This window comes from Dreissena polymorpha, chromosome 8, assembly GCF_020536995.1.
Source record: "Dreissena polymorpha isolate Duluth1 chromosome 8, UMN_Dpol_1.0, whole genome shotgun sequence".
Classification (NCBI taxonomy): domain Eukaryota; kingdom Metazoa; phylum Mollusca; class Bivalvia; order Myida; family Dreissenidae; genus Dreissena; species Dreissena polymorpha.
This window is the reverse complement of record NC_068362.1, coordinates 46,854,189-46,867,495: the sequence shown is the minus strand read 5'-3', so window position 1 is coordinate 46,867,495 and position 13,307 is coordinate 46,854,189. Positions and strand designations below refer to the sequence as shown.

At 36.2% G+C, this 13,307-nt stretch overlaps 1 protein-coding gene across 1 annotated transcript in view; it reads right to left on the bottom strand.

Annotated features, from left to right (window-relative positions):
- Nucleotides 1-13,307, bottom strand: part of LOC127841228 (uncharacterized) — a 315,075-nt gene that overhangs the window by 69,781 nt on the left and 231,987 nt on the right. The window contains exon 11 of the mRNA XM_052369887.1: nucleotides 11,970-12,101. Coding sequence (XP_052225847.1) covers nucleotides 11,970-12,101 — 132 coding nt within the window. The remainder of the gene's footprint in view (nucleotides 1-11,969; nucleotides 12,102-13,307) is intronic.

Genomic DNA, 13,307 nt, shown 5'->3' with positions numbered 1-13,307 from the left:
TACCGATCCAAACCATTTTTGAACTCAACCATCGTATCAAGGAAACAAATGTTCTGACTAAATTTCATAAAGATTGGGCAAAAAATGTGTCTTATAGACTGTTCATATGTTTTCACTATATACATATAGAGAAAACTGCCCCACCACCTGGCGACCATGTTTTTTCAAATGTTCACAACTATTTTCAAACATGTACGATATATCCACATAACCAATGTTTTGACAAAATTTCTTGATGATTAGGCAAAAAATGTGACTTCTAGAGTGTTCACAAGCTTTCTACTATATATATATATATATATATATATATATATATATATATATATATATATATATATATATATATATATTTATATATATATATATATATATAAGGAAAAAGACACCCCCCCTCCCCTGGTGGCCATGTTTTTTTACCGATCCGAAGCATTTTCGAACTCAACTTCCAGAAAACAAATGTTCTGACCAAATTTCAGGAAGATTGGACCAAAAATGTGACTTCTAGAGTGTTCACATGTTTTCACTATTTACATATTGAGAAAACTGCCCCGCCCCCTGGCGGCCATGTTTTTTCTCCGCTCTGGACCACTTTCAAACTCAAATGAGATAACAATGTAACCAATGTTTTCACCAAGTTTCATGATGATTGGGCAAAAATTGTGACTTCTAGAGTGCTCACAAGGTTTCTCTATAGCCATATAAGGAATACTGCCCTGCCCCCTGGCAGTCATGTTTTTCAACAGACCGGAACAATTTTTAAACTCAACCAACATATCATTAAGACAAACATTTTGACAAAGTTACATGACAATTGGGCATCAAATGTGACTTCTACAGTGTTCACAAGGTTTTTCTTTTGTTTAACCTAGTGACCTAGTTTTGGATCCAGCATGACCCAGTTTTGAACTCAGTCAAGGTATCATTGGGACAAATGTTCTGACCAAGTTTCATGAAGATCGGACAAGAAATGTGGCCTCTAGAGTGTTCACAAGGCAAAATGTTGACGACGGACGCAAGACGGACAAAATGCGATCCCAAATGCTCACCATGAGCACCTTGTGCTCAGGTGAGCTAAAACAACAACAAAGGGAAATAACTTATATTAGAAAGAAAAGGGTAACTGTTCTTGAGCAGGGCACTTTTCTTCATTGAAATCTAAACATCAATGAAGTTTAATGTTGATATTTTATATTGTTTTTAAGATTAGCCCTCAACATTTTTGTAACAGACAGTCAAACAGATGGTCAACCCCAATTCTATATCCCTCCACCTTTGGCAGGGGATAATAATATAGTAATATCTCTCCACAAATTCCATGCCACGCCTCAAACCATTTTTTCTGACAAAACCAACATGAAATGGACAGTTTATGATGTGCAACATAATATGTAGGTCATTTGCATCACAAAGAATGGGTTTCTAATGTTTTGGTCTGGTTTTAAGTCCAAAATGATTCACGGGATTGCTATATTACAACCAAGACAAGCATGCATTACTATAATCAAAAGACAGCCAGAATGTTTTTGTAACAAAAAATGGAACAGTTCAAAATTAAATACTGTGTTGAATCAAGAAGTAACAGCCCTGTATCAGACCTTGCACGCTTCTCTCTTGCTAGGCGACAGGTCATAGACAACAACCGTTATCATTTGCAACTTAAGATTCATATGTGCATAGAAGACTGATAACACCTTCATGCCCTCAAAAGAACAGAATGATACCTACAAAAATAGACACCTGGTCCAGCCACCTCTCAACCTTACACTTCAGATCTTCTTTTTCATGGTCAAACATGTCTTTTCTGCTCCTACGTTTGCGCAGCCATTCGTTTCCAGACTCGCTGACACTTCTTCTGTACAGCCTTTTCTTTGCCAGCCCCTTCCGGTCCCTACTTTGTGATTTGGCTTGTTGGTCTACTGAATTCAGTTTACCGCTCTCTGAAGATCTATTTCTACGCCTCAAAAGCTTAGGTGTGCTCTGTGTTCGTTTTAGTTTCGGTTTTTCAATGTCTGGTGTTGGAGTAGAACTAGTTAATTTTAATATTCCATGCTTACCTTTCCCTTTGTTTGAATTCAAGCTTTCCTGCTTGCTAAGCTTTTTCAAATTAGGCGCCCCTTTCTTTGAACCAGCAGGGGAGGTAAATCTACTGTCAATACTCTTTGGACTTCCCTTGGCTGAACAATATGGTGAATCGAAACTAAACCTTGACTTATTTATTAAACCCTTGGGAGATTTTAAGCTGCTTTGACGACTCAATTTTGGCGTATCTTTGTCCATATTTTGTAATGAAAACAAACTATTATCTCTGCTCAACTTTGGAGTACTTTTCTTGGATCCTTGTGGTGAACACATTCCCTTATCTTGACTCCCAGAAGAAGTCAATCGACCAGACCTAAAAGTCCTTCCAAGGATCTGACTTTGTGAATTTTCAGGCTTTACATCCTTTGGCAATTTACCAAAAAATAATTTTATATATTCGTTAACCTTGAAGCCTTCTGGAGAACTATTGCGACGGCAGTCATATCTCTTTTGCCCGACTGGTCTGTCCAATCTAGGGGTAAAGCATACATCATTCCACACTTCTTTATCGAAATCATCTGCAGAAACATTCACTGCGACTTCTGATGTTGCCATGCTTATTTTCTCGTCATACTTTTCTGACCCTGTGCTAAAACATTGCATTTTTCTTTCCCTTTTATTCCGAATTTTAGACACAAAAGGTGTGAACACATTTTTTAAACTTCCAAAGGATTTTAAGGATTTTGATTTTTGTTGGCAACTATTTTGTTGGCACTTATTCATCTCATACATAATCTTCCTTTCAATATCTAAAGGATCAATAGCATGAAAGTTGTTATCGTCAAATGATCGCTGAATGAAAAGACTCTTCATCAAGCTTGATATATTTGGTGAGGTGGGAGACATAACTACATTACTGTCAGTAGAATCTTCCCTATCAGAACTCCCCAAATCAAGCTTCGTTGGAACAAACTCGCCTTTGGCTTCTGTCCTGACAGGGTCTTCCCCTTTATACCCTTCAGAATGGCTGCTGGCCCGTCGCTCCACAATTGGAGACAACAGTTTTGTCCGATCTATCAAACCGAAACTGTTGCTACGAAAATCCCTCTTGTAGGGGCTGAGGTATTGTGAGAATGATTCCTCGCAGCTTAAGTCCTTGTGTTCATTGGTGGTAGGGTCTTCACTATCGACATTCATAACAAAGTCATCCATGTTGGTTTCAAATGCAGCAAGATTGTTACTCATTAACCCGTAACTCGCTGACTTCTTCATTTCATGATGTTATATGTCCTGAATTATTGAATTTCACAAAGTAATATGTCCTGAATAATTGAATTTCATGATGTTGCATGTCCTGAATTATTTTATTTTGTGATGTTACATGTCCTGAATTATTTTATTTTATGATGTTATGTGTCCTGTATTATTTTGTTCATGATGTCTTATGTCATTAATGATTTCATTTCATGATGCTATATGTCCTGAAATATTTCACTTCATGATATTAGATTGTCATGATTTATTTTAAATTAATTCTTATTTTAACATTTGAAGTGAATTTTCTAATTTTCTAAAAAAAAATACTTTCAAATGTTTGCATGTTCTTATTAATAAATAGTGAAAACATTATTTCATTTCCAGTTAACTCTTTGCAACTATTATAATAATAGTATAAACAAAATTATTTAAGTTTCATTAAGATATTATGTCCAATGATGCCATGCATGAATGATTAAAGTAATATTGAACACAAACACACACATTTCTGACTGAATACAGAGGTCACATATTTTATCCTTCAATATTAATGGACCTCAACTCCGTCCATTATAAAATCACAACTTAATTCAGAAAATCCAAAAAAAGAACAAAATAAAAGCTTTCTTTGCAGCATGCATTGTGACATTTCAATCTGCAAGTGATGTTTCTGTCACCAACAAAACACACACAAAATTCCAATGCTCATTCGGAGTGGTGGTTTCAGCATCAAATAACCCATTTTTTCATACAGAACACACATGTTCATCCAAATCTTATGGATTTTTTTTCTAGCACCACTGAGTTCTAATCGATATTTGTATACAATGACCTTATCTTAAACGTTCCAACAATTTTTTAATGGGACTCAGAGAAGTCTCTTCTTAGCAAAAATCCAATTAAGTGGAAAGTGTCATCCCTGATAAGCCTGTGCAGACTGCACAGGCTAATCTGGGACAACATTTTACACACATGCATTATGCACAGTTTTCTCAGAATGCGCCTCATTTATTTTAGCCTTGTTCTGGAGAGACTGCCGGCTAAATGCATGTGCATAAAGTCACCTGTCCTAGAAAGCCTGCTGGCTAAATGCATGTGCATAAAGTCACCTGTCCTAGAAAGCCTGCTGGCTAAATGCATGTGCATAAAGTCACCTGTCCTAGAAAGCCTGCTGGCTAAATGCATGTGCATAAAGTCACCTGTCCTAGAAAGCCTGCTGGCTAAATGCATGTGCATAAAGTCACCTGTCCTAGATTAGCCTGCTGGCTAAATGCATGTGCATAAAGTCACCTGTCCTAGATCAGCCTGCTGGCTAAATGCATGTGCATAAAATCACCTGTCCTAGATCAGCCTGTGCAGTCTACTGCTTTGACACTGCTGCTGTTACTTTTGTGCATCAATTAGAAAAAGCAATTCTTTACCCAATGGAAGCAATTCTTTTTAAGATGCTTGACATTGCTAATTACAGGACACCAATAAAACGTAGTAATTATGGTAATATATTTTACTTATCACACAAAACAACTAGCAGCAATGTCCCTATGCAATGTCCTCATTGGTGACAGGAAAACAGTGCATTTCCTCTTCTGGAAGACTGGCAGACAAATATTGACAGCTTTAAGAATAATCAACTACTTTGCAAACAAATATAGTTAAAAAACTTTTTCTGAAATATATTTTAGTATACATTTACTTATAAGTAAAGTAAGGTATAGTTGAATTATTTACAAAAAAATGAATTCAAGTATATTTTTACATTTCAAATTATAATAAACTAAAAATATTTTATCTAATAAGCAATTATTCACATTTTTTAAATATTCTTATTACTATTATTATATAAGTTGAACAACATTATTTTGAAGTTTTTGGTAACATCACATTAAATTTTATATAGAAAGTTTGAAGAAGAGATGATCAAAGCACACCATACCGGTAAGTATTTAGTGCAATGATGTATGTTTTGTGAATGAATTCCAAACTAAGAATTTTTTACGCTATTGACACATTTCCAGACATCACATGTAATTATTTGTAGCTAGTTGTTACAGAGATAAATTGGATGTAGGAATGCTGCAAGTTTTGATCCCAAAGGCCATTATATTAACAGTTTCATTATGGTTGGGAAAATAATGTGACATCTTGATTGTTCACAAGGTTTCATATATAATGTAACAGCCATATATGGAGAACTCCCTTTTCCCTGTTTGCCATGTTTTTCACTTGACCAAAACATGTTCTCAATCATGAGAAATGTCAATGAAAAAAATGTTATGAGCAAGTTTCATGATGAAAAGTCTAGAGTGTTCACAATTATTATTTTTTTATTTGACTTAGAGACTTCTTGACCCCATATAACCCAGTTTTTAACTCAGCAGAAATATAACATAGAACAAGAGCACCGCATAGCGGATGCCAACGCTCGGTGTGGGTGCAGTTTTGAATAAATGAAAGCTTGTCAGAAGAATATTAGAGGTCACAGTGACCTTGACATTTGACCTAGTGACCAAAACAATGGGTGTGGCGTGTAGAACTCACCAAGGTGCAGCTACATATGAAGTTTCAATGTTGTAGGTGAAAGCACTTTGATTTTAGAGCCAATGTTAAGGTTTTAGCATGACACGGACGGCTGACAGCAGACGCCGGACAGCAGACGCTGGACGATGAGCTGGTTATGACAATACCTCGGGTTTTCTCCTAAAACAGCCGTGCTAAAAATGCAAATTATTTAGATTGGACATGAAATATTGTCTTTATAGTGTGTACAATTTAAATGTTGACAATGCACAAGACATAATGGGAAAGCAATGAATAAAAAAAGTGCCATTAAAAGGTGGCCTTGTGAGCACATTATGCTCAAGTTATAGCAAAAAACGTGCTGTAAGACTCGAAACTTCAGAGATGGGCATTTTGAAAACAAATACTTCCAAATATCCAAATACTGGTAGCGGAAAGACAAGCATACAAGTTTGAAAGACAATTTGAGCTTTGGTGAGATTCAAAATAAACATATGTAAATAGCTGTGACAAAGGTAGATGGGACCAACATTTTATTCAAAAAATCAAAATCAACTTGTACTGCCTTCAAAACAGGCAATATAAAGTGATTAATATTTAAGTTTAAGATTCTGAAATGGCAGTTACTTACTGTTTTTTAGATTCTACATATTGCGATAGACTTTTAAATTTGAGTACAATTTGAATTCTTTGTTCATCAACATCAAATAAAAAAAATGAAACAAGAGATTGCCAAGCAATATTGTCCCCTACCGGTGAAACTCCACCATTGTCAGATTTTTTTATTTTTTTATTTGTTGCCATAGCAACCAGAATTATTGACGTAGGAACGAAATGAAATGACATGCATACTCTCCATATTGCCATCTATCCATATTTCAAGTTTCATGAAAAAATCTGAAGAACTTTTAAAGTTATCGCAGGATCCAGAAAAGTGTGATGGACTGACAGACTGACAGACAGACTGACACACGGAGCGCAACCATAAGTTTCACCGGTAGGGGACAATAATCATGAAAATAATTATCATGTGTTTTATGCTTGTTCATGCCTTTATTATTCTCACAAGAACTATACAATGTTTAATGTGTTGTTTTTGTTGTTGTTTTTGTTTGTTATATAAGCCATATTTATTTTCTGTCCAGAATAATGTCATAATGTTTAATAAGACAAACTTCTATTGCACACATATTACGATGACTATTGATTTCCTTAATGTTCATGTATTTAGCCAATCCACCAATGTACATGGACATCGTATTTTGACAGTTGCATCTTGTTGTGACACGTGTACACGTAAATGTCCAAAATAGATCTAAGGAAGAATGGTTCCTGTTCCAATTTTAGTGGGTAAAATATCTCGTCAATTGTGAAGCCCACCCTTTGTGAAGAATCTATTCAATTTAAGTCTCAAATAAGATTAAGATACATTTTTTCCTGTGATTTAGGATTAACAATTTATTAAATATATACGAGTCATGTTCTGAGAAAACTGGGCATAATGCATGTGCGTAAAGTGTCGTCCCAGATTAGCCTGTGCAGTCCACACAGGCTAATCAGGGACGAAACATTCCGCTTTTATGACAATATTCGTTTTAATGAAGTCTCTTCTTAGCAAAAATCCAATTTAGGCGGAAAGTGTCGTCCCTGATTAGCCTGTGCAGACTCATATTATCATATTACTAATCATACTCAATCAACAGTATCTTTTCACAATAATACATACACATGGCCAATTTTTCCATTTAGCAGTATACAATAATCAGGATTTAAGTGCTGTAAAAATATTTTGTTTGCTTCTTTGTCCAATTTTAAATTACATTTTCATAATTCTCCAAAGGACATTTATTTTCAAACACCCTAATTTATATTTACGAACTTGATGGCTTTGCAACTGATAAGCAATGAAAATATTGAATAATATATGTTTGACCTTTAAAATAAGGTCAAATAAAAAACTACTGATAAATAGTTTTTTTCTGATAAATAAATAACTACATTTACTAATTTTCTTGTAATTAATATTTGTTAATTTGTTTCAATCGATAGTCATTAGCATATAATAAATGGTCTAGTATGTAGGTATTTGTACTTGGCATATCTGAAACAATCTTGTTCAATTCCGTCAATTTATCAAAACATGACAAGGTCCCTTTAAAGGGGCCTTTTCACAGAATTTGGCATGTTTTAAAGTTTGTCATTAAATGCTTTATATTGATAAATGTAAACATTAAATTTTAAAAGCTACAGTAAAAAATCAAAAAATAAAATTTAAACAAGGGCTGTTTGTAAAACATGCATGCCCCCCATATGGGCTCTCTTTTGTAGTGACAGCCATTGTGTGAATATGTTTTTTGTCACTGTGACCTTGACCTTTGACCTAGTGACCTGAAAATCAATAGGGGTCATCTGCCAGTCATGATCAATGTACCTATGAAGTTTCATGATCCTAGCCATGAGCGTTCTTGAGTTATCATCCGGAAACCATTTTACTATTTCGGGTCACTGTGACCTTGACCTTTGAGCTAGTGACCTGAAAATCAATAGGGGTCATCTGCGAGTCATGATCAATGTACCTATCAAGTTTCATGATCCTAGGAAAAAGCGTTCTTCAGTTATCATCTGGAAACCATTTTACTATTTCGGGTCACCGTGACCTTGACCTTTGACCTAGTGACCTGAAAATCAATAGGGGTCATCTGCCAGCCATTATCAATCTACCTACGAAGTTTCATGATCCTAGGCATTAGCGTTCTTTAGTTATCATCCGGAAACCATTTTACTATTTCTGGTCACTGTGACCTTGACCTTTGACCTAGTGACCTAAAAATCTATAGGGGTCATCTGCGAGTCATGATCAATCTACCTATCAAGTTTCATGATCCTAAGCGTAAGCGTTCTTGAGTTATCATCAGAAAACCATTTTTCTAAGCTGAGTCACTGTGACCTTGAGCTTTGACCTAGTGACCTGAAAATCAATAGGGATCATCTGCGAGTCATGATCAATGTACATATGAAGTTTCATGATCCTAGGCATAAGCGTTCTTGAGTTATCATCTGGAAACCATTTTACTATTTCGGGTCACCGTGACCTTGACCTTTGACCTAGTGACCTCAAAATCAATAGGGATCATCTGCGATTCATGATCAATGTACCTATGAAGTTTCATGATCCTAGGCCCAAGCGTTCTTGAGTTATCATCCGACCACCTGGTGGACGGACCGACCGACAGACCGACCGACATGTGCAAAGCAATATACCCCCTCGAAGAGGGCCATAAAAAGTAAAAAAAAGTAGCCCGCAGCAGGGCTCGAACCAGTGACCCCCGGAATCCTAAAGTAAAAAAACGCATTAGCCAACTGAGCTATCCTGCCAAGCATACCTAAGATGTGTATTTTATACCTTATATAAGCAATCTTCGTAGTTTCACAGATTTAAACGACAACAACAGAACTCTCCAAATTATTCAATCGTTTCGCGTTGCAACGCTTTATAATTTTTTGGTTTTTAAATCGTCAAAAGATGCATATAATGGCTATATTAGACCATGGCAAATGTTCAGTAATACTGTTTCCTCACAAATATCAGAACTTAACCGAAAATTTGCGAATCTGTAACAACTTTTTCAATTTTGTCAATTTACCGAACAGTGAAAAGATCCCTTTAAGTGATCTTTACTACATATCAAATGACATACCCTTTCCTTGCTTGAATCAGCACAGCTCATCTGGCGTTTTGAGAGGAAGGCATTTAATAAGGGACCCAATGTGCACAATGATATGCTGTTTTATTAATTGAAGTTCATTATTTTACAGTAAATACATCAGGGTTGGGATCAGTGCATTATGACCTACATGACACTCACCAGTAGGTACATCATGACCTACATGACACTCACCAGTAAGTACATTATGACCTACATGAAACTCACCAGTAGGTACATTATGACCTATATGACACTCACTTGTAGGTACATTACGACCTACATGAAACTCACCAGTAAGTACATTATGACCTACATGAAACTCACCAGAAGGTACATTATGACCTACATGAAACCCACCAGTGAGTACATTATGACCTACATGAAACTCACCAGTAGATACATTATGACCTACATGAAACTCACCAGTGGGTACATTATGACCTACATGACACTCACCAGTAGGTACATTATGACCTACATGACACTCACCAGTTGTACATTATGACCTACATGACACTCACCAGTAGGTACATCATGACCTACATGACACTCACCAGTAAGTACATTATGACCTACATGAAACTCACCAGTAGGTACATTATGACCTACATGAAACTCACCAGTAGGTACATTATGACCTACATGACACTCACCAGTAGGTACATTATGACCTACATGAAACTCACCAGAAGGTACATTATGACCTGCATGACACTCACCAATAGGTACATTATGACCTACATGAAACTCACCAGTAGGTACATTATGACCTACATGAAACTCACCAGTAGGTACATTATGACCAACATGACACTCACCAGTAGGTACATTATGACACTCACCAGTAGGTACATTATGACCTACATGATACTCACCAGTAGGTACATTATGACCAAATGAAACTACCAGTAAGTACATTATGACCTACATGACACTCACCAGTAGGTACATTATGATCTACATGACACTCACCAGTAGGTACATTATGACCTACATGACACTCACCAGTATGTACATTATGACCTACATGACTCTCACCAGTAAGTACATTATGACCTACATGACACTCACCAGTAGGTACATTATGACCTACATGAAACTTACCAGTAGGTACATAATGACCTACATGAAACTCACCAGTAGGTACATTATGACCTACATGACACTCACCAGTAGGTGCATTATGACCTACACGACACTCACCAGTAAGTACATTATGACCAGGGATCATATTTTTCGGCAACATCAATCGGTCTGGATTTAACTGGGGAAAATGTGTCCGAAATTTTATATCCGAAATCATGACAACTTACATTAAAATATATACAATTGATTTTGCCATTCATGAAGGTGGTATAATAAAAGTACAAGTTAAATTCCCTAAGGCATTTTTTTTTAAACGGTAAATACGAGTTTTCTCAGTTGGTTTTATCATTTGCTATTTCATAGTTGTTTCGTGCACGGACTCTAGATGAGTCAATATAACCTCTGTGTTTCGTGTGCTGTTTTATCTGAATTTTTTTCATCGTTGTCAATAATATTTATCTGTGTGATTTGATACCACGCATCTAAACTTCCGGTCGTGGTTATTCAACAACAAACAATAAAGTACACGAATTATTTCGATTCTAACACGATTTTTACTAAAGCTTTATATAACGTATATTATTTTTCTTGTGTATTTGTGTATAGTTCCGCCCATAAAATAACATTCGGCTGTTCTGTCGATCAGATCCGCGACTTTCATTCATTTATTGCCGGATTATTACGCTGGTGGAAAATGTATCGGCATGTTTTGTTTAGTTACAGCGCGTGCTTTTAGTGTATAAGGTCCGCCCACAATTATTGCAGAATATCCGATTTTCTTCTTTGTTTATATGAAAGTTTACTGTTTCATGCATGAAATGCACAATTTCCACGAGGATAAAATCAAGATTTCTATCTCCGAAGTAACTGTCAACGATTTTATAGTGGACGAGTACACATTACGGACCGATTAATTAGTGTGCTAGGTATAAGCCATTGAAATTATCGATTGATATTGACACGGGTTATTCACGCATGACTAATACACAACCGCGCGAATCTTCGCAACTTGGGGTCATACTAGTCGGCTGACATGCAATAAACTGGTCCTGACCGGTTTAGAGACTGCAGCGAATGGTATATCACACCTAATCGAGATAAGAATGTTAATAGGGGGTGTTAGCTTGTTCACTGTGTAATCGATTTCATGACATGGGAATTTTAGCAAACAGAATAGGACCGACTGTTTGGGATTTTCAATCGGTCTTTCATGACCCCAATCGGTCTAGGACCGACAAAACCGAAGAAAATATGATCCCTGATTATGACCTACATGAAACTCATCAGTAGGTACATTATGACCTACATGACACTCACCAGTAGGTACATTATAACCTACATGAAACTCACCAGTCAGTACATTATGACCTACATGAAACTCACCAGTTTTTCCACAGAGGAGGAACTTTTCAGTGTCTTGAATGCTTTCTTCCACATGCCCCTAATGGTGGAGGGATTCTTTTTCTCTTGCTCGTCTTCTGGTGCGCCATTCTGCTTCGGCGAAAGTAGCTCAATCTGAAACAAGAAACCAAGTGAATGCATTGAGCCTACCTCTGGAAAACAGGGCATAATGCATGTGCGTTAAGTGTCGTGCCAGATTAACCTGTAAAGTCTGCACAGCCTGTTAAGGGACCACACTTTTTGCTCTTTTGGAATTTTTCATTTACAGGAAGCCAAGTCTTAGCAAAAATCCAGTCAAGGTAAAATGTATTGTCCCTGATTTGCCTATGCCAACTACACAGGCTAATCTTTGACAACACTTCATGCACATGCATTAAACCCCATTTTCCCAGGGTGCAGCTCAAATGCAGAGTTCTAAATTGAAAATGACATATCTTTTATCAATCCGCAACCTGATCTTCTGGTTAGGCCATAAGAGGCTAAATCAGTAATAAAGATAGCTGGTAAACATGCAGTTTAATGCTGCATGATATATTTAATGAGAACTAATAAACATCTGCATCTAAGATCAGAACTAGGTGCTATTCAATATACAATAACATATATCCCACTCAGAAACTTAATAAAAGTGGCTTTGTGCAAACAGCAAACAGTAGCTACCAGTCTGTTCAGGTTTTATGCTGTTTGCTGCTCATCAGTATTTGTTTGTTGTCCCTTAGAAAGTTAAATTTAATGAAAGACTTTACTGTTTTCAAGTTTTTAAGGCTTCATTTCCAACCTTTAGATACTGATGAGCAACAAACATCATAAAACCTGAACAGACTGCGAGTAACTCTGGTTTTGTGCTGTTTGCACAAAGCAATTTTCACTTTGCCTCTGAGTGGGAAAGGGTTATACAGAGATAGAAACATTGCCAGTGCTTGATTTTATGAAACACATTCTTCAGACTAAAACCATACATGTTTTAAGTTTTTGAAAAACTAAATTAAAGGCTCTATACAGGTGAAGATACTTAATTATTTACAGATTTTTGAATATTTTTTATATTTTATTAATAAAGGTTATCAAAATAAATAAATATATGCTATTGGACATATTAATAAAAAAATGAGCAATACAACTTGTTTTGAGCTCAAAATAAAGTGCCCTCCAAGTCAATTGTGTTTACAAACAATTAGTCTATTAACATCGCTGTTTACTCGCGAGAGAGAAAGTGAAAGTGACTCAGGTCACCAAAAATATAACGATGACTTTTAACGTTTTCCGGTATCACTCACAAAGTAGGTCTCTTCTAAATGGTTAAAACGTTTGTAGTGATCT